Source organism: Mustela lutreola, chromosome 4, assembly GCF_030435805.1.
Source record: "Mustela lutreola isolate mMusLut2 chromosome 4, mMusLut2.pri, whole genome shotgun sequence".
NCBI lineage: Eukaryota > Metazoa > Chordata > Mammalia > Carnivora > Mustelidae > Mustela > Mustela lutreola.
Window position 1 is genome coordinate 106,358,720 of NC_081293.1, and position 23,459 is coordinate 106,382,178.

Consider the following 23,459-nt stretch of genomic DNA (forward strand, 5'->3'; position numbering starts at 1 on the left):
CCTCCAATCTGAAAAACACTACTACGTGTGCCCATTTATTTATGTCTCCTTTGATATCTTTCTTCAGCATTTTGTAACTCTTGGTATACATATTCATCACATGTTTTATTAATTTATACCTAAATTTTTAGCTTTCTTTCCAATCTGTATCTTTATTCCCCCGTTTCTTAGCCCAGAAGCTTGAATTTGCTGTAATCTGTTGAAGTAGAGTGGCGAGAGCCACCATCTTTGTGTTGTTCCTGAACTTATTAGGAAATCATTCAGTATTTCACCATTACGTATGGCAATACCTTTACATCTTTCATAAATCACCTTGCCAAGCTGAAGGATGGATTTTTTTTCTATTTCCCTCTAATTAGCTAAGAGGGTTTTTTTTTTAAATTTTTTTAAGATTTTATATTTAATTAAGAGACAAGAGAGAGAGAGCAGGTAAGCAAGCAGGGGGAGGAGAAGAGGAGAAGGGAGTGGGAGAGGGAAAGAAAATCAGAGGTAGGCTCCATGCTCAGCATGAAGCCTGTCCTGGAGTTTAATCTCACAACCATGAGATCAAAACATGGGCTGAAACCAAGAGTCAGAGGCTTAGCTGACTAAGCCACCTATGAGCCCTTAGCTAAGAGTTTTTATCATGAATGGGTGTTGGATTTTGCCAAAAGGTTTTCTGTACAAATGGTATGATCATAGGAATTTCCTTTTTTTAGTCTGTTGATATGGAAAATGACATTAATTGGCTTTGGTTTTAGACCAACCATGCATATCTGCAACAAAGCCCATGTGGTCATGGTGTACATATGTATATATTAATTAAGAAATACAAGATATTACATATAATATCACGTGTGTGTCTGTATGTATATATATGTACATACGTATATATATTTAAAAAATACATTATTGCTGGATTTCATCTGCACATATGTTGTTGAGGATTTTTGCACCTACATTCATGTTAGACCTAGCTTTGTTTTGTGTTATCTTTGTCTGGTTTTGGTACCAAGGAAATACTGGTCTCAAAAAATGAGTTGGGGGAGTGTTTCCTCCTCTTCTGTTTGATGCACAAGATTGTTTAAAAGTAGTGCTATCTGGTGAAATCATTGAGACCAGGAGATTTCCTTATCAGAAACTTTAAATGATGGATTAAATTTCTGTAAATGTTATTGGGCTGTTCAGATTATCTTTTTCATTTGGTTGAGTTTGAGTTCTTGGTTTTCCAGGAATTGTTCTATTTCTTCAAAGTTTGTAAACTTTGTAACAAAAGTTTGTAACTTTTGTAAATTTAGGAGATTAAAATTTTCATAACATTCCCTTAACTTCTTAATCTTCAGGAACTATAGTGACATTCTCTATTTTTTTTATTTTTGATATTTGTGATTTGTGTCTTCTCTCTCTTTATTTTTGCCACTTTTACTAGAACCACCAGCATGAATTCACTGGAAAAGTTCTTTAAAGAATCAATCATTTATTTCATTGATTTTTCCCTCTCTATTTTCTATTTTCAATTTTATTCATTTCTATTCTTATCTTCATTATTGTTTTCTTGTTCTGCTTGTTTGGGGTATATATTTCTTTAGTTCCTAAGTTCTGAAGGTAAGAGCTTACATCGTCAGTGGGTCTTTCCTCTTCCCTAGAGGGAAGCAATCCCACAGATTTCCATCTCAGCATTTATTTGTGTCCCACAGCTTGTTCTAAGAATATGCTTTAGAGGATGTTGCTTGGTTGTCTTGTTCAGATCTTGCTTCTCCCAGAGTTTCTGTCTGGTGTTCCATCAGTGGCTGAGAGGGGACGGCTGACATATTCAACTATGGTTATGGATTCGTTTTTTTATTCTTTTGAGTTTACCAACTTTTGCGTGACATCTTTTGCAGTGCTGCTGCTTGGTGCTCAGACATTTAAAATCAGCATGTCTCCCTAATGGATGGATTCTTATATTATTATGTAGCACTTCTTCTTGTTTTTAGTGATTTCTTTTCCTCTGAAGTCAACTTTATCTGATATTAATATGTCCTCTCCTGTTTTTCCTTTATTAATTTTGGATTAGGGTATAATTTTCCATTCTTCCACTTTCAGTCTACGTATGCCATTGAATTTGACTAGAGCTTCTTAAAAAACATAAATGTTGGTTATCTTTATTTACTCTGCAAACCTCTTCTGATTGATATCTTTAGACCATTTAATTTTAATAACTATCATAAATTATGATAGGTTAATTAATGATATTGTAAATGTTAATTAGCAATTAACATTAACATTAATTATTAATGTAATTAACAATAAGTTATTTTGTTAAGTCTGTCCTTTATTATTTGTTTTCTGTGTGTTTCTTCTGATTCTTGTGTGTCTCTTACTCTATTCTTGCTTTCATATAGATTACTTAACATGATGCAAGGCAAGATTCCATCTTGATATTTTGAATGTATCTCTCTCTTTTTTTTTAAGATTTTATTTATTTATTTGACAGACAGAGATCACAAGTAGGCAGAGAGGCAGGCAGAGAGAGAGGAGGAAGCAGGCTCCCCTCTGAGCAGAGAGCCCGACTCGGGGCTCAATCCCAGGACTCTGGGATCATGACCTGAGCAGAAGGCAGAGGCTTTAACCTGCTGAGTCACCCAGGTGCCCCTGAATGTATTTCTTTGTATATTTTTTGTGGTTTCTCTGGGAATATATATATATATATATATATATATATATATATATTACTTATATATATGACTTATCATTCTCTACTGGTGTCAAGATTTTACCACTTTGTTAATGGTGAAATCTTCATTACTATTTAGCTTCTCTACCTTACCCACTTTTAAATATCATTGTTTCAAATGTCACGTAGTGTTTAGAGTTTTGTTTCAGTCCCTAATATGATTTAGAACATTGGTGAGGTAAAGGTTAATCTATTGTATGTAAAAGCTTATGTATTCACATTTCTGATTGCTCTATTATTCCTCCCTGATGCTCCAAGACCCTCTCTCTCTTTTTTAAACTCTTTCTTGTTGAAAAACTTCCTTAATTAATCTTTAAGATTTGGTCTGTTAGTAACAGATTTTTAAAGTTTTCTTTTATCTGGTAATGTTTTATTTCCTCTTCATTCTTGAAGGATTTTTCTTTTTTTTTTTTTCTTTTTCTTTTTTACCCGATATAGAATTCCCAGTAGACATTTCTTTTATTACTTAAAAACATGGGGTAACTTTTTTCTGGCCTCTGTGGTTTTAGACAAGACATCCACCGACATTTGAATTGTTATTCCACTGTAGGTAATCTATCTTTTCTCCCAGACTGCCTTTAGGATTTTCCCTTCGTCTTTCACTTTTATAAATTTAATGATGAGATTTCTTGGTGTGAGTTTCTTTGGTTTAATACTGTTTAGGCTTTGCTTAGCTTCTTTAATCTGGGATGTTGCACCTTTTGCCATGGTAGGGAGTTCTCCACCAGTATTTCTTCAAACCCTCTTTCAGCTCCTCTCCTGTTCTATGACACTAATGGTGGTTAATTTGGAATTGCCCTATAAGCTAACCCTGTGCTCTCTGTTGCCCAGAGTGAGATAACTGTTGATTACATTGCTGTTATTATAATTTTCAGTTTATGATTTCTACTTAGTTCTTTTTTATAACTGTTATTGCCTTACTATCTTATCATTACTTTCAAGAGCTATGAGTTTGGGAAATTTTCTGACTTTTTTTTTTGTTGTTGTTGTTTTGTTTTCTAATACTTGTCACTGTTTTCCTTTGTGTACCCAAATCACCAAGATATTTACGCCCTAGAAATCTCCCACAATTCAATGATGCCTGGATGATATTTTCAGATTTTTCACTCTGTGCTTTATTTTGGATGATCTGCATTGCTGTGTCTTCAAGTTTACTAGTTTTGAATTTCACTATCAACAGGGAAATTTTTTTGTCTTTGTCTACTTATTCTGACAAGTGTTTCATTTGTGGGTTAGGCTCAAAGTATTGCTTTTTTCTTTCATCATTGTTCTTATTTTCTGCACTTTTTTTTAAAGTTTTTTAATTTAATTTAATTTTTATTTTTTTAATAAACATATAATGTATTTTTAGCCCCAGGGGTACAGGTTTGTGAATCGCCAGGTTTACATACTTCACAGCACTCACCATAGCACATACCCTCCCCAGTGTCTATAACCCCACCACCCTCTCCCTCCCCTTCTCCCCCCAGCAACCCTCAGTTTGTTGTGTGAGATTAAGAGTCTTTTATGGTTTGTCTCCCTCCCGATCTCATCTTGTTTCATTTATTCTTTTCCTACCCCCCAAACCCCCACATTGCATCTCCACTTCCTCATATCAGGGAGATCATATGATAGTTGTCTTTCTCTGATTGACTTATTTCACTAGGCATAATACCCTCTAGTTCCATCCATGTCCTTGCAAATGGCAGGATTTCATTTCTTTTGATGGCTGCATAGTATTCCATTGTATATATATATACCACATCTTCTTTATCCATTCATCTGTTGATGGATATCTAGGTTCTTTCCATAGTTTGGCTATTGTGAACATTGCTGCTATAAACTTTTGGGTGCATGTGCCCCTTTGGATCACTATGTTTGTATCTTTAGAGTAAATACCCAGTAGTGCAATTGCTGGGTCATAGGTAGGGTAGCTCTATTTTCAACTTTTTGAGGAACCTCCATGCTGTTTTCCAGAGTGGTTGCACCAGCTTGCATTCCCATCTACAGTGTAGGAGGGTTCCCCTTTCTCCGCATCTTGGCCAGCATCTGTCATTCCCTGACTTGTTAATTTTAGCCATTCTGACTAGTGTGAGGTGGTATCTCATTGTGGTTTTGATTTGTATTTCCCTGATGCTGAGTGATGTGGAGCATTTTTTTATGAGTCTGTTGGCCATCTGGATGTCTTCTTTGCAGAAATGTCTGTTCATGTCCTCTGTCCATTTCTTGATTGGATTATTTGTTCTTTGGGTGTTGAGTTTACTAAGCTCTTTACAGATTTTGGAAACTAGCCCTTTATCTGATATGCTGTTTGCAATTATCTTCTCCCATTCTGTCAGTTGTCTTTTGGTTTTATTAACTGTTTCCTTTGCTGTGCAAAAGCTTTTGATCCTGATGAAATCCCAATAGTTCATTTTTGCCCTAGCTTCCCTTGCCTCTGGCGATGCTCCTAGGAAGAAGTTGCTGCAGCTGAGGTTGAAGAGGTTGCTGCCTGTGTTCTCCTCAAAGATTTTTCTGCACTTTTTATGGAACTGGTAATTGTTTTTTGGTTGGCAGATACTGTGAATGTTACCCTGTTGGATGGTAGGTATTTTGTGGTAATTTTATAAAAATTATTGAACTTTATTCTCAGATTCAGTTAACTTACTCAGATATGGTTTGATCCTTTTAATGTTTGCTTTTAAGCTTTGTTATGAAAGACCAGCATAGCATTTACTTTAGGAAAAATTATAATCCACTATTGGAGCAATAATGTTCTGAGTAGTCTACTCAATGCTGCTGTTCTGGAAATGTGGGCTACTCCCCATCTTGTGTTTTCTCTGGGTGTTTGTTGTTCTTGTTTTGTTTTGATTTGGGGGGGGTTGTTTGTTTATTTGTTTTTGTTTTTTGTTTTTTTCTTTTGAGGGAAGGAAAGAGAGAGTATGACTCAGAGCTCCATCTCAGGACCTCAACCATGAATTGAAGTCAAGAGGTGAACGCTTAACCTACCGAGCCACCCAGGTGCCCCTTCTCTGGGCATGTTATCTATGATCCATTCCTTTGGTCGTTTTCTTGGCTTTGAGAAACTTTGACACACACTAGCTATGGTGAACACAAACTATTTCTAGCCCTGTCTTAGTTCTGAGACTTTTCTGTATAACTAAAGACAGGTCTGACACAGACCTCAGTTGAAGACTTCATGTGCACACACCAAGCAGTCCTCTGCAGAAGACATGGGAGAAACTCTGAAGATCTCCAAAGTACTCTGCCTCAGCAGGTTTCTTTCTTCCAATATTCTGCTTTGTGAGCTCTACCCACTTAACTTTATTAGACCTCCACCTGTGCCTTCTCCATTCAAAAGAACTGCAATACACTGCCTGGCTTCTGCTATCTGAGACTTTTCCCCAAAACCGTCTAGTCAGTAAACCGGGGCCATCCCTGGGCTTCCTTCATTTGTTTCCTCAACTCATATTCATATGTCATTGTTCTATCTCATGTTCAATGTCTGAATGTCCAGTGTTTTGGGTTGTATCTGTATGATCATCACCATCATTGTCATCATTAGGATTATTTCTGGTGGGAAAGTGAATCCATTACTTCATCTTGGTTGAAAGCAGAATTGGCTTCACTCAGAAGGATCTCATAAAATTACATTCATTAGCAGTTACATTCATTACTTCTCATATTGTCCAATATTTGTCCAATGAAGTTTCCTGATATAGGTGCCAATGTCATTTGATTTTTTTTTAAATTTATTTGAGAGAAAGAGAAAGCAGGAGGAGCAGAAGGCTCTGGAGGAGAACTCCAGGGAGAAGGACACTCCCTGCTGAGCAGGATAGCCTGACACGAAACTCAGTCACAAGATCCTGAGATCATGACCTGAGGCAAAGGCAGTCGCTTAACTGACTGAACCCCCCTGATGCCTCCACAAATGTCATTTTGACTGATTCTTTGTTTCAAAACATTATAAGACAGCCTCCACTATTTTTGTGCATTTCCTGCCTCAGGCTGGTCATCATTTATTCTCCAAGTGCCATGAGCTTTGATTCAGAACTTCAGAAGCTATAAACTACATCTGTTATTTTAAATACTGTGTCACCTTGAAAGATTCACTTACCTGATCTGAGTCTAATTTCTTTTTCAGTTAAGCCCATTGACAGTTAAGACAACCTCTTGTCTTGCTATATTGTTGTGAAAGAGAACTAAATGAAATACTAAATACAAGTCCTGAAACAAATTCTGATATATCATAATTCTTAAAACTCATTATATATATAATCTTTTATATATATATATATCTATATATCTATAGATATCTATAGATATTGATATCTATAGATATCTATATATATCTTTTATAATCTTTTATCTATATGTTATATAATGTTATATAACATTACATATATAATGTTATTCATATATATGTTATATAACATTATATAACATATAGATAAAAGATTATCTATGATTATAGATGATATATTATAAAATTATATATTATACAAATATATCAGATAAATTATAAATATGTATTTATTATATTATATATAATTACACATTTATATTAAATATATAAATATGTATTATTTATAAATATTTATATATAAATGTATTTATAATATAATTTATTTATTTCTGTTTATTTTTTTATTTTTTAAATTTCTTTTCAGTGTTCCAGAATTCATTTATGCACCGCACCCAGTGTTCTATGCAATACATGCCCTCCTTAATATCCACTACCTGGCTCTCACAACTTCCCACCCTTGTCCCCTCCAAAACCCTCAGTTAGTTCCTCAGAGTCCACAGTCTCTCATGGTTCGCCTCCCCCTCCAATTTCCCAAACTCACCTCTCCTCTCCATCTCATCATGTCCTCCATGTTATTCCTTATGCTCCACAAGTAAGCCTCCATCAGAAAGGATGAATACCCAAGTTTTGCATCAACATGGACAGGACTGGAGATTATGCTGAGTGAAATAAGTCAAGCAGAGAGAGTCAATTATCATATAGTTTCACTTATTGGTGGAGCATAAATATATAAAAGTATACTATATATAAATAAAGAATATATAATATATCTAATATTATATGTGACAATATATATAATCATATGTATATAATTGTCCCTCTATTTCAGAGATAAAGATATATTTCATTAATTATAAGAATCAATGTGAGTTTTTTTTCCACCAGAGTTTTAATTGTCCTATCAAACCAACAATTATTTATAAAAATGATATTTTTAATTTACTTAAAAAAACCCCAAGTTCTCAGGCACAACGTTTTATTCTTTCTATTTTTGCATTCAGATAAGTAGGCACATGATGAATGGTGTCTGCATTCACTAAACATACCGTGCATTAATCTTGGAGCCTGCTGGGTTATTAGTGTTGTGTCAATATATCATCAAACTCCAACATCCATCTGCCCATCAGAATGTATTACACACTTCACAGCACTTGAGATAGAAAACCAATATCAAGTGACAGGGTATCAGGGCATCTTTAATGTCTGACATAATTCTTTCTCTGCCACTTAATTATGTTAGGAATCTTTTTTATCCCTTTCTTGGGACTTAATAAATTGAAAATCATTAATAGTTCATTTATAGCCTATCTATGGTTTATTTCTTTGATTTCCAAAACAATATTGAGCAAAATTTACCCATTCAAAATAATTTTCTGAGTAGAAAATTACTACCCATTATGTCTGCACTTGGGTTCTTAAAATTCAAAGCTCCAAAAAATGATGAGAAGAAAGAAATGAAGAATGAAAAGAACCTCCTTTCATGGAAGTGAAAAAAAAAAAAAACAAAAACAAACACCACCACCAACAACAAAAAAAACACAAAAAACAAACACTTCCTTAGTGTCTTATTTGACCAAAGATTTGAGTTTCGGACCTCACGTACTCGGTTCTGTGCATTTTGCAGTGCACAGGAGGAATGTGGTAAAGACAGAAAAACAATTGGCTCGAGGTCACAGGTGCTTCATAACCAAGTGTGAGAATGCAACCCAGGCTGAACCACCTCTGTTTAATCTCCCTCTCCTTATCCTTCTAACCCTAATAAACACTCTAAATAAAATTCCACAGGGGAAGGAAAAGAAAAATAAAATAAGATGAAATCAGAGAGGGAGAAAAACAGTAAGATTCTCACCTATAGGAAACAATCAGAGGGTTGCTGGAGGGGAGGTGGGTGGGAAATGCGGTAACTGGGTGAGGGGCATTAAGGAGGGACTGATATAATGAGCAGTGGGCGTTGCATGCAACTGATGAATCACTACATTCTACCCCTGAAACTAATAATACAGTATATGTTAACTAAATTGAATTTAAATTAAAAAGTTCCACATAAGCTAATAGTGATAGGGTATTTGCCCGATACAGACCCTGTGACACAGTGCATAGCTCTTCGGGGGGGACCGTCAGGGACCAGGTAATAAAGGCAGGATCCACATGTCAATGAGGTTAGCAGGAATGGAAAGCAAGATTGAACAATGACTGAGTTCTGAACAGGCCCCAGACCATGCATCTTCTCTGGAAACTCATGAGGCACATTCTGTTATTAAACCCTTTTTACAAATGAAAAGACTTTTGTGGACCGGGCAAAATGGTCTAGAATTGATTTTTTTCCTACGCTTCCTTACAAATAAAAATACTAGGAATAACAGAAGAGGTACAAAACAGTAGCAGAATACCTCAAATCTAGCTGAAGAAAGTGAGAGAGTAGCTCATCCCTGGAAGACAGCTGCCTCACCCTGAGACGTGGCAGGGGAGGGGTGGAAGAAACAGTCCCTGCCACTGACTCACAGAAAGACTTGAAAGCCGTATTCAAAGTAAAACATGCAATGAAGAGAAAAACACAATTACATCGAATCAACAGGCATTTCTAAACAACGAGACATCTCAAGAGGACAACTGAATTTGTAACTAGAGTCTCGAAAGGAGGCGTACAAATATTAGAAGAAATAACGGTTCAGATTTTTCTAAAGATTTTCAAAAACTGTAAGTCCCAGAGAGGGGAAGCATGTAGGATGTAAGGAAACCTTCAGGGGGAAGAAAGTAATGACACTGAGTCACATCATAATCAAACTCCTTAAAGTCCATGATAACAGGGCAGTAGGTGGCTCCACTGGTTAAGTGTTGGACTCTGGGTTTTTGTTCGAGTCCTGATCTCAGGGTCCTGGGATGAGCCCCAAGCACCGGGCTCCATGCTCAGCAGGGAGTCTGTTTGAAGATTCTTTCTTCCCCTCCCCTTCCTCTTAAGGACTTTCTCTTTCTCAAACAAATAAACCGTTAAAAAATCTTAAAAAAAATGAAATCCATGATAAAGAGAAAACCTTACAAACAATCAGAGAATAAAAGATACATAATGTTGAGAGGAGCCAAGTTTGGAGAATAGAAACGTGTAGGCAGCCACGGACCCAGCTAGAGGCGAGGGATCAGGCCAGGCCCAGACTCGTGCCTCCTGAATATCAGTTGAGCTGCACTTGAGAAAGGGCCTGACCTATGGATCCTAAGACTCTCTGACGTGACTGCCTGCATGTATTAAGAGGCAAAACTGGGTCGTACATTTAACTGTTACAAGATTACCCTGTACTTGCATGGATTATAAATTGCACCATTGTAAACTCATGAAATGCTAAAGATTAGCTAAGTAGACAAAAGTTACTGGCATCACAAGATCCGCTACCAGCACTTGGGAAATGGGTTTTGTAAAAGCTTAAGGGGCTTCATGTGAATGTTACCTGTGTATGAGCAATCGACTGAGAATAGACACTTCCTTATAATTGTTTCTGTTAGCTATATAATGCCTCACAGCCTTGAATAAAATTGGCACTGCTTGGACATCATCCACTGTGTCCCTCCTGTCCTCATTTCTTTACAAGTCTTATTCTTTCTCCATTCTCTTACCCTCTCGACCCTGCTCGTGTCCTCGCACCGGCCACGACAGAAACGGATATCCCACCTCAGACAATTCAGTCAACAGAGAGTGGAGCAACACCATTGAAATGCTGAAAGAAAGGTGGGTCGCACTGGAATTTGGTGCCCAGTCACCCGCCTTTCAAAAAGCAAAGGAAAGCAAAGACTTTCTAGAGCTACAAAATCTTATATTTCATTACCTGTCACTTGTGCTAAAATAATTGCAGATAGTCCTTAAGAAAGAAACGCATTTATCCTGCATAGAATTTGGGATTTAAACAACAAGATAAGTAACATGAGGACTGGTAATTATATGAGAAAATATAAAACTTCATTTCTGATTTTCAAAATCCCTTTTAAAATATAACTGGTTATTTAGTGGCACCAAAGTGGCTCAGTTGGTTAAAGTGACTGATGCTTGATTTCGGCTCAGGTCATGTTTTTGTCGTGAGATCTAGCCCCATGGCAGGCTCTGTGCTCAACACAGAGTCTGCTTGAGATTCTCTCTCTCCTTCTGCAAATCCCCACCCCCCATATATATGCTCTAAATAAATAAAGTAAAATATAACCAGTTATTTAAAAGAGGTAAATTAGCAATGCATTTGAGGTATATACCATATATGGAAATGTACAAAACAATAAGGAAAAGTTTTGAGAAGGAGAAACAAAATCACTGCATGATTCTTATAAGTACATAAGAAGGTGATATATCACTTGAAAGTAGAACATATTGGGGTGCCCGTGTGGCTCAGTGGGTTAAAGCTTCTGCCTTTGGCTCAGTTCATGATTCCAGGGTCCTGGGATCAAGCCCCATATCAGGCTTTCTGCTCAGCCGGGGAGCCTGCTTTCCCCCTCTCTCTCTGCCTGCCTCTGTGCCTACTTGTGATCTCTGTATGTCAAATAAATAAACACAAACTTAATTAAAAAAAAAGAAAGTAGAACATATTTAAGTTAGACATTATACAATAAACCTTAACTGAACATAATAAATAAATAACCCCTAAGACAACCAGTGAAACAACTAATTAATAATAACTAATATGTCAAAAAAGGGAGATTGAATGTCATCACAAAAAACTTGTTTAGCCAAAGAAAGGAAAAGAAGAAAAAGGGGGTGCCTGGGTGGCTCAGTGGGTTGGGCCTCTGCCTTCGGCTCAGGTCATGATCTCAGGGTCTTGGGATCGAGTCCCACATCAGGCTCTCTGCTTGGCGGGGAGCCTGCTTCCTCCTCTCTCTCTCTCTGCCTCTCTGAGAGAGAGAGAGAGAGAGAGAGAGAGAGAGTGGTGTATGTTGAGAGGAAGGGGCAGAGAGCAGGGGAGATTTTAAGGACTTGGTTAGGGGGCAGTGTGGGCTACAGATCAGGTTAGATACTGCAGGGCAGGTTGGACACTGACAAGAACTGACATTGCAGCTCAACCCAAAGGCAGGCTAGAAGTAGAATCAGCAATCGTACTAGGGTTCTCATCATACACATTGTGTTCTATGGCTCCTGTGAAATTAAATTAAAATTCAACAAAATGAACATATTTGGATAATCCTCAAATTTATAAAGAAAGTAAAACATGGATCTAAGAAAAGTAGAAAAGAATTAAATTGAATTAAAATGGAGAAGCAACATATTGAAAGGGTGGGGCACAGTGAAACCAGGGCTAAAAGTGAAACGTATAGCACTGAACGATTATACTAGAAAAGAGGAATGATCAGTTATCTCAGCTACCAACTCCAGAAACTAGAAAAGGTAAGGCAGGTGAAGCCCCAGGTGAGAAGCAGATAGGAGATAATAACGATCAGAGAAGAAATCAATGAAAGAGTAAACAGATGAACAATAAAGAAAATTAATGGAACAAGAAGCTGATACTTTCAGAAGATAAATAAAGTTGATAAAAATCCTAGCTAGACATATGAAGAAAAAAAAAAAAAACTAGAGCAGAGAAATAATCAATATAAAAAATGAGAGAGTTGGCATCACTAGGTCTTACAGATATTAGAAGAACAATAGTGGAATATCATAAACAACTTCTTTCCAATAAATTCAACAACTTAGATGAAATGGACACATCCCTTAAAAATATAAACCTCGAGGCCAGGCCTCACTCAAGAAGAAATTGAAAACTGAAAAGGCACTATATCTATTTTTTTAAACCTGTTTCTGATTAATAACCTTCCAATAAAGAAGACACAACACGAAGATGGCTGAATTATACAAAATATTAAAGGAAGAGATAATATGACTGTTATGCAAGATATTCCTGAAACTTCAAAAGCATGAATACTCTCCAGTTTATTTTGTGAAGCCTGCAGCATCTCAACAAAAAAAGAGGGGAAGAGTATGGAAAAAAAGACCTAAGATTATTCACGCATGAATATGGGAGTGTACATTATTTAACAAAAGTCTTAGCCAATCAAATCCACTGACTGGGATAAATCCCAAGAATGCAGGACAAATGTAATATTTTAAAATTAGTTAATGCAAATCATCATGTAAATAACCACAGAAAAAAAAGTAAGTGATGATGTCAGGAGTTAGAGAAAGAATTTGAAAAAAATCCATTATCAATTTCTGATTTTATAAAACTTCAGAAATGTGGGACTCTAAGAATATTTCCTAAAGCTGGTAAAGAACATCTATAAACTGTCTGCAGCTCATATACCAAACAGTAAAAAACTTAGCACTTCCCCCTTAAGAACACAACATGTCAAGGATCTCTGCTCTCATGACTTCTCTTGAACATCGTGCTATAGATTCCAGCCAGTACAATAATGAAAACAAATAAAATCACAGATGATGTGATCATCTCTGGACAAAATGCCCCTAAAACTATAAAAATGGTACTAGAACAAATAAATAGCTTTAACAAATACTAACTGAATGTTACAAAAGTATAACAAAATGAGTGAGATAAATTAAAGAAGATGTAAATAAAAGGAAAAATACACCGTCACCATAGCTGGAAAACTCAGTACTGTTATGGTCTCAGCTTTCAAAATTTATCTGTAAATTCAATGTAATCTCAACTAAACCCCCATCAGGTTTCTTTGTAGTAACTGATGAGATTGTTTAAAAATTCCCAGGGAAATGCAAAACTCATTTGATAAAGTAAAACCAAGTTGAAAAGGTATCTTTTGTGATTTTAAGATTTACTATAAAGCTGAAGTGACCAATAGAGTGTGGCATTGTTATAAAGAGAGACAATTTCTCAGCCAAACAGAGTAGCAGATATAATACACATGAACACATATATGGTCAACTGACTTTCAAGAAAGGAACAAAATCGGTTCGGGTCATGATCCCAGGGTTCTGGGATTGAGCCCAGTGTCTGGCTCTTTGTTCAGCCCGGGAGCCTGTTTCTCCCTCTCCCTCTGCAGGCCACTCTGCCTGCTTGTGCTCTCTCTCTCTCTCACTCTCTCTCTGTCAAACAAATAAATTTTTTTTTAAGTAATTTTGGAACAATTAATTTCATCTGGGATAAAAAGTGGCCTGTGACTCTTAACTGTACAACATATAGAAAAATGAACCAACCTTCAATTATAGATACAAATATAAGCATCAACATTACAGAACTTCTATAAGAACAGGAGAAAATCTTAATGACTTTGGATTTGGCAAATTAATATCTACTTATATACAAAAGCATAATCTGTTAAAAAAAAAAAAAAAAAGATAAATTTGGAGTTCGAGAGGGTATTTATGGTCATGGAGAGAGACCGTCTCTTTATTGATCATAGCTGACAGTCAAAAGATTGCCTATTTCACCACCAAACCCCTAATCCGTTGACCTGAAGGCCACTGAGGGAACCAGAAGACAAGAGGGAGTCATTATTCTTGGGGAAACCACCTCTTTGCAGGACCCCCATGCCTCCCTGAACTGGAGCCAATTCTCAAGTCTTCTTAAATGCTGTCCTGGAAGCGGGAAGAGATTGGGGTCCCTGGAAAAAGAAAGCAGAGGCAGAGGCCTTTGGGATACAAGGGAAATCATGTTAGGCCCCTGGCTATTTTTGAGATCAATGCCCAACTGGCACTATTTGCCCCAGCACACTACTCATTGAACCTCCTAGGAAGTGTTGGAATCACAAAGGAATGCAGAAATCACCCAAGTTAAGGATTTTAAGGAAACAAATGGAATGCACAGTCTCTACTGAGCCAGGAAATAACCTAACCATATCAGACAGTAAATCATTGATCAAAGGCCAAGTGCTGTTTCCCAACGTAGAGATTGGCCTAACACACATTCTTGAGTCTTTTTTGAAAGATTTAAACCCCTTTGAGCACCTGCACATCAGACTAATGAGTCAGATAATTGATGTTACAGACCCTTGCTGGCCTATGGTTTCAATCAACGAGGACCTGGATGCCATCCACTTAACATGACCTTTGCCTCACTTCTATCCTGAGCTCTCCTTTGCCTGACTCCTTACTAAAAAAACACACACCCTTGGCTAAAAACTTGCCCAGTTTTGTTGTTTGTAGAATCACTGCTTTGCAATTTGTTCCTGGTGATCTCTTTCTTTGCTACAAATAAAGATTACTTCGTTTGGCGACACCTGATATAGTCTCTGCCCGTCCCTGACCAAGGTGAGAGCTCATTGGCAGTTTGGTTACAATACCACTGTCTGCATGGGAGACTGACGTGTGCAGTCCATCACACCCTTCTGTCCATGCCAGTAAACAAAAGTAAACAAAAGGCGCCCAAGAGCCCTGGGGTGTCCTTCCTTCTCTGTGGACTCTGCATATCACCTTTTCCTCAGTCCCTATCCCCCTCCCCAATCTTTCCCCTGAGCCCTCTGGAAATCAAGGCAAACAATGAAGGAAATTTCATGTCCTTAAACTCAGTGTTAGGAATCGCTTTCGCCTTCCAAGGCAAACATCTCTTCCTACATGGCATTCCTATTTTTCTTATCTTAAAAATGGTGAAACATTCTTGATCTCATTTCCAACTTCTGCTCTTGCTCTATTTTTTAAAAAATTGCTTCATACCATAACTAGACAACATCATCACTATGTGTTCAATTTTTCCCTTTGAATTTTCTTTTTTTTTAAAGATCTTATTTATTTATTTGGTATTTGAGGGAGCATGAGCAAGAGAGAGCATGAGCTAAGGGAGAGGCAGATGGAGAAGAAGAGACAGATTCTCTGCTGAGCAGGGAGCCCGATCCTGATGTGGGCCTCCATCCTAGGACCCCAGCTGGGATCACAACCTGAGGTAAAAGCTGATGCTTAACTGAGCCACCCAGGTGTCCCCAGTTTTCTTTCTTTAAACGATTTATTTATTATTTCAGAGCGAGAGAGAGAGAGAGAGCAAGCAAGGGAAGGGCAGAGGGAGAGGGAGAGACAATCTAAGCAGATTCCCTGCTGAGTTTGGAGACTCAATGTCATGACCCTGAGATCATGACCTGAGCCAAAATCAAGAGTCAGATGCTCAATTGACTGTGCTATCCAGGTGCCCCTCCCCTCCAATTTTCATTTGAACCAACTTTTGCCTCCATAACTCACAAATGGTACCTTTGTCATATCATCAATGATATCCACATTGTCATGCACAATGTCAATTCTTGGTCATCAGCAAAGGACCGAGGTGATCACTCCTTTGTCTTGGAACCACTTAATTCCATTTTGACTGAAGACATCATGGAGTCTTCTATTTTTTTCTCACTTTTTGGGAGGCCCAGTCTATCCTCTCTATCTTTGGCTCTTCCTTCTTCTCTTGACATTAAAAATGGAAATGCCACTGGGATGAGTCTTTGAATTCCTCCTTTTGATTGCATCTATATTCATTCTTCAGTGATCATGTGAATTTATATGCTGATGCCTCTTAAATTTATATTTTCAACTCTGACCTCTACCTTGAACAGTAGCTTCCCAAATCCTACTGTCTAACTGAAGCTCCAGTGGGAGTCTGATCAGAACCTCCAACCTAAGGTCACAAAAGGAGCTCCTGACATTAGCTCGATGTCTCTCTACCTCAGTTTTTTCTGTTGATGGCAAGTCCATCTTTATAGCTGCCCACTTCAAACCCTTATTCTGTTTTCTTTCTAGCATCATATTTGGGCCACCAGGAAACTCAGTTCCTTCTAACTTCAGGGATGTAAGGAGTCCCATTTAAGATCACCACAACTGATCCAGACCACCTCAAAATCTGACTTCTCCTTTCCTTTCTCTTTTGGCCCCTTATGGTACCAGCCTGTGTGGAGCATGTTCTCCTTCACTCTACACACCAGCGGCTGGGTTGGGAAAGGTACACTTATCTTCTCCCCCCAAACCAGAAAATCCCAACATGATATAAACACTACACATCTGAGATTGAACTAATTAAATACAATCACAGAAAGGAAAAATATGACAATTGTGAAATGGAAGGAAAAGCAATCTTCTTGACTCTCCCTCGCCCTGTGTTCATTGTTTGCTTTAAGTGCTTGTAGTCACCGAAATGTCATCGCACTAAATTATTTCATTAAATGACCTACTTTACCAGAGAGCATATTCATTTGAACAAAAGGACTACGTATTTTCCTTTGTGATTTCTGACGGTGTCTGGCACAACAATGGTAGCATACGAAGCACACAACAAATATTTGTGGAACTGAATTGTATTCAATAAATATTACCAATCATGAAGACAGAAAATGTTCTGGCAATCAGATGCCATGCCCATCTGAACCAGTTCCAATGTCAAAATTTGTGAAGCTTTCTGAAGGTAACTTTGCCAATCCAATTAGTTTCAAAGAGATTTAAAAAATACTTTTTTTTTATTACAAATTACCCCATCTAATACACAACAAAAGCAGAAGTAAGAATTTTGCTTTAAAAGGGGGTCAGTTCAATTACATAAAGTCCAATTCAAAGTATAACCTTCAGCCTCTGCAAAAAATGAAAGTGAGCTCTATTTCCTCAAACAAAAAGGAGATAAGCAATCAGACAGCTTTTGAAGGTAAAAGAGGAATTTTCTAGTTGAGGGATATGCAAATTGACAGGTACATTTAAAAGTATAAAATCAACTTCAAAGATCCAAGATCATCCTTCACCTACAAAATTCCCAGAGAAAAATAAATATCAGATAATTTTAAAATAAATAAAGGGAACGTGTTGTTTTGGGACCTGATGCTAAATATACTTGTGAAGAAAGATGTAAACTGAGCATTTTAAGATTTCAAGAGCAAGAAAGGAAAACATAGTGTGAAACATGATATCTGAGAGGCACAACACTTTCGATTAAGAAATCTGCAATATAAGGAACACCTGGATGGTTCAGTCAGTTGAGAATCTGACTCTCGGTTTCAGCTCAGGTCATGATCTCATGGATTGTGAAATAGAGCCCCATGTGGGGCTGTGCTAAGTGGGGAGTCTGCCTAAGTTTCTCTCTCCCTCTGCCTCTTCCCTTCCTCCTCTCTCACATGCACTCTATTCTCTGAAAACAAAGAAGCAAAGAAATAAACAAACAAATAAATATTTTTAAAAGAAACCTGTGATTTAAACTTCTAAAATTACACTGAATTTGTCTTGAAATCTTTGCAAACTGTTAAGATGTTGGAGAAAAACTCTCATTATTTCTAGTTGTTCGCCTAAGAAAATAATTTCAGACCTGGCTTCAAAAATATATTGGAGAGTAATGCCAGCAAAACAATAAAAAATTGGGGAAAACTGTTAGAATTCCTATTTTCAGAACTCTGTAAACTAACCAGGAGCTTATAGCAACCACCAGGGGGGAGCAATTAATTAAAACAAAAAGCAAGCAAAACAAAACAAAAACTCAAACACCTGAACTGAAAGAACAGTGTAGTTATGGTTTTTTATCTTACTCTGGTGCTATATCCTGCCCCCCAGACAGGTGGTGGCCTTGAAGATGACATCCCACACCCACAGTATGGATACTGGCCCCAGAAGGAGGAGAACAGACCTCATTTGAAAAGAACTGCAGTTTGGAGTGGAAGGGTGTCTCATGGCTCCTTGGAAGACCAGGTCAAAGGGCTTGCTTTTATCTCATCTTACTCAGAGCACTCCCAGTTTGAGGCAACTCCCCCGGGAAGATTTGTAGACAATATAAGAAGGTAAATGTATCAGTCATTGCTGCCTGGACCTGCAAATAACAGTTGGGGAAAACAATACACTAACCAGAAAGGTTGAAGAATGAGATTCGTTGGGGGGCATAAGAGCTTTACGGTATTCCAACACAATCCTGATAAGCTGCAAATCATGCACATGCCAAGGGCTACACACAGGCCCTGGGATGTGTGCACGCTAAGGGAAGACATAAGATGGCCCTACGTGCTCACCTATAGATGACAGCCAGGCTTTGGGCAAGCAAGAAGTGAAGACCAAGGCAGAGTTGAAAACTGAACACCAAAAGCAAGATCCAGCAAACAGAGCCCATCGATAGAATGTTCAATCAGTAGCTGACCACTACCTAGTGAAACAGAGATGTCAGTACTACAGCCAACAAAGAATACATGCTTTAGAAAATCAGCTTAGTGAAGTCACTGAACAGCTGTATGCTGTCCTAAGATAGTCAAATTAGATTCAAATATAACAACAAGTTGAAAGAAAAGTTTAGAAAAAGCTTTTCCATGAATATAATAACTAAAAGAGAGCCAGAGTGACTACATTGATATCAGAGAAAATAAATATTGTATAAAAGAGGAAAAGGATGGATAATGACAAAAAGATTATAAATGTACATAACAGCAGAACACCAAGATACCTGAAGTAAACAGTGACAGCGTTGAAGGGGGAAATAGTTCAAAATTAGTAAACAAAGACTTCATTAACACATCACTTTCGATGATGCATAGAATGAGTAGATTGAAGAGTAGTAAGGAAAGAAGAGACTTGAGCAACACTCGAAGTCACAGGTACCTGGCAAACATCGATAGAACGTTCAACCCGAGAACACTCGTATTCGTCCTCTTCGTAAATGCACATGAAACATCCTGCAAGACAGAGCATGAGTTAAGCCATAAACTAATTACAGTGAATTTTAAAATTTGAAATTGTATATAAAATGTTCTCCAATTAAAATGATAAAATAAGGAAATATGGGAAATTCACTGAGATGCAAAAATTAAACCACACAATTCTAAATAATCAATGGGTCAAAGAAGAAATCAGATGGGAAATTAGAAAATACTTTGAGATGAATTACAGTGAGAACACAACAAGGGATGTTTGTGTGGTGGTCAGTTAAGTGTCCAGCTCTTGGTTTCTGCTCAGGTCATAACCTTAGCGGGGAGTCTGCTTGAGATTCTCTCCCTCTCCTTTTCTCTCTGCCCATCCCCTGCTCATGTGCATGCCTGCTCTCTCTCTTTCTCTCTCTAAAATAAATAAATCAACCTTTTAAAAAAGTGAAAACACAAAAAAACAAAACTTATAGAATAAACTGAAAGCAATAGTTGAGGGAAATCTATGGCTATAAACGTGTACTTAAACAAAAACAAAACAACAAAAACATCAACCAAAAACTCAAATCAATGACCTAAACTTCTACATTAAGTAACGAGGAAAAACAAACAAACAAACAAAAAACATGAAAAGAACAAACTAAAACCAAAGCAAGCAAAAAGAAGAAAACAAGAAAGATTAAGGTGGAGATGACTGAGACAGATAATAGAAAAACAATAGAAAAATTAAATTCAAGCAAAAGTGGATTCTTTGTAAAAATGGATATTGACTGACCTTGAACAAGATTTATGGTGGGGAGGGGGATCAGAAAATACTCAAAGTAGCAAAATCATGACTGAAAGTGGGGACATTACTCCTAACATTTCAGAAATAAAAAACAACATAAATGAATACTCTGAGCAATTGTATAAATTAGAACACGTTCTGTGACCCAAATACAATAGCAAAAATCCCAGAAGCACACAACCTGCCAAAAGTGAATCAAGTAGTGGTGTGCCTGGTGGCTCAGCTGATTGAGTGGCTGACTTCAGCTAGGGTCATGATTCCAGGGTCCTGGGATGGAGTCCCTCCTTGAGCTCTCTGCTCAGCAGGGAGCCTGCTTCTCCCTCTCCCTCTGCCTGCCTCTCTGCCTGCTTGTGATCTGTCTGTCTGTCAAATAAATAAATAAAATCTTAAAAAAAAAAGTGAATCAATAGAACAGAAAATCTCAGTGGAAACTATAAGCAAAGAGACTTAACACCTTAATCCTAACACCTCAATCAAAGAAAGGTCCAGGATGGTGACTTCACTGATGAACTCCACCCAATATTTAAGGAAGAATTAGCATTGATATTCCCAATATTTTTTTTTCCAAAAAATAGAACAGGCGAAAAAAGATCATCACCCTAGACATAAAGTAAAGCTTTTGACAAAATCTAACACCCTCAAAAAGCAAAAATGCTCAACAAAGTAGGAATAGAATGGAATTTTCTCAACCTGATCACAGACATCAATGAAAAACCCACAGCTAACATCGTACTTAATGGGGTAAAAACCAAACATTTCCCTCCTAAGACCAGGAATAAATGAAACTGTCTACTCTCATCACTTTTGCTAAACATTGTACTCGGTTTTAATCATGAGAAGTGGGCCAGAAATGAAGGTAAGAACATGCAGTCTGGAAAGAAGGAAGTAAAACTATCTTTATTTACACATGACATAATTTTTTTTTAAGTGTTTGCCATTGGGTTTTTGTTTGGTACATGGAGTGGTTTTAAATTAGAAATGACTAATGAGTCTTCTGAAGACTATGATTAGAGCTAATGAGTTGAGCGAGGTTGCAGGCTACAAAAGCAATAAACAAAAATCAGTTCTATTTCTAAAAATACTAGCAATGAACTCTCAAAAGTGAAATTATATTTAAAAATTGCATTTATAATAGCATCAAAAAACCAAAAAAACACTTAGGAATAAATTTAACCAAACAAGTGTATGACTTGTACAGTGGCAACTACAAACATCAGAACTGAGGAAAGGTGAATGGAAGATGTTCCATGTTCACAAATACTAATATTTAATATAGTTAAGAGGGCACGCTCCCCAAAGTGAGCTAGATATTCAAAGCACTGCCTGTCAAAATCCTGTTTTGTTTTTTTTTTGCAACAATTGAAATGTTGATCCTGAAATTTCTATGGAATTTCAAGGAACATAAAATAGTCAAAACAATCTTGAAAAAAGAACAAAGTCCCAGAACTCATATCTCCTGGTTTCAAAACTTAATGTGAAGTTACAGGAATTGGAGTAAAAGAATGTGTTACTGGCTTAAGGACATCGGTGTAGATCACTGGAATAGATTTTTGTGTCCAGAAATAAAGCACATCAAGACTATTCAATGGGGAAAGAGCAGTCTTCTCAACAACTGGTGCTGAGATGACAGCACGCACATGCACACCCACACACAGAGCAGACCCCACCTCACACAATGTATAAAAATGAACTCAAGATGGATAAAAAGTCCAAACAGAAGAACCAAAATTATAATTTTCTTACAAAGAAAAATATATGGATATTTTCATGAGTTTGGATTTGATACTAGATTTTTAGATATTCCATCAAAAAAATTTACAAGCAATTAAAACTAGATATATTGGAAAGGCACCTGGATGGCTCAGTGGGTTAAGCCTCAGCATTCGGCTCAGGTCATGATCTCAGGGTGCTGGGATCGAGCACCACATCGGGCTCTCTGCTCAGCAGGGAGCCTGCTTCCTCCTCTCTCTGCCTCTCTGCCTACTTGTGATCTCTCTCTCTCTCTCTGTCAAATAAATAAATAAAATCTTTAAAAAAAAATCTAGATATATAGGAATTTATCAAAACAAAATTCTTTTTTTTTTTTTTTGGTCAAAGAACAATATTAATAAAGTAAGGAGATAACCACAGAGGGGGAGAAAACATTTTCACACTGTATATCTCAAAAAGGTCCACCAATCAAACCAACACTCCACCATTAAAGACAAATAAATCAAATACAAAATGGGAAAAAGTTTTGAATAGACATTTCTCTGAAGAACATAGATACTAAAACCGTATTCAAAAAATGCATTTTGAAAAGATGTTTAAATCGTTAATCATTTGGAAAATGCAATGAAAACTACAATAAGATACTATGTAACACCCCCTGGGATGGCTATAATCAAAATGCCAGATAGCAATGCATTGACAAGAATGTGGGGAAATTGGGGCACTCCAACATTGCTGATGAGAATGTAATCCACCTCCCCCAACAAAAGTAGCTCGATTTTACTGCAGGGAAGCTAGGGAGGAGCAGGGCCAGTGAGGGTTTCTGCAAGAGCCGCCACCACTAAGCAGGACTGCCAGACCCCAGCTCTCTCTGGAAGGCAAGGGAGGATTAGAGTCCTGTTTGGTGCATCTTAAGCCCAGAGGTCGGAGTCCTCTTTACTTGGGGGCAAGGTAAGAAATAGCCTTTCCTGTTTTGTCCAGGGTATGCAACTGAGTGTTCACACTGTGCTCAGAGTTGATGCGGACCTTCTTGTTCGGCAGGTCAATGTCAAAGTCAGCTCCTCCCACCTTGTTGAGCTCCAGATTGACCACATCAGAGCAACCTTCACAGGTCATGTCCACAGAGAACTCAGGCTTCAGCAGGACTGTGGATATGGTGGGGGCCGTGGCCATAGCAGTAGTGGCAACAGTGACACAAAAAAGTAAAATTTTTTTAAAAATTAAAAATAAATATATATATTTATATATAATATATTTTATATAATACATATTTATATATTATATATATTTTATATAACATATATTTATATATAAAATATTGTTTTTATATAACATATATTTATATATAAAATATGTTTATTATATATAAGTATATACATTATATACAAATAATATATATAATATATAAATATTAAATATATATCTTTAATGATTTTATTTATTTATTTGAAAGAGATAGACACAGTGAGAGAGGGAACACAAGCAGGGGGAGTGGGAGA

At 37.1% G+C, this 23,459-nt stretch overlaps 1 protein-coding gene across 1 annotated transcript; it reads right to left on the bottom strand.

Annotated features, from left to right (window-relative positions):
* Nucleotides 1-22,896: 22,896 nt before the first annotated feature.
* LOC131830156 (copper transport protein ATOX1-like) lies at nucleotides 22,897-23,133 on the bottom strand. Its single transcript, XM_059172524.1, has one exon. The coding sequence runs from the start codon at nucleotides 23,131-23,133 to the stop codon at nucleotides 22,897-22,899; it is 237 nt and encodes a 78-aa protein (XP_059028507.1).
* Between the last annotated feature and the right edge of the window lie 326 nt (nucleotides 23,134-23,459).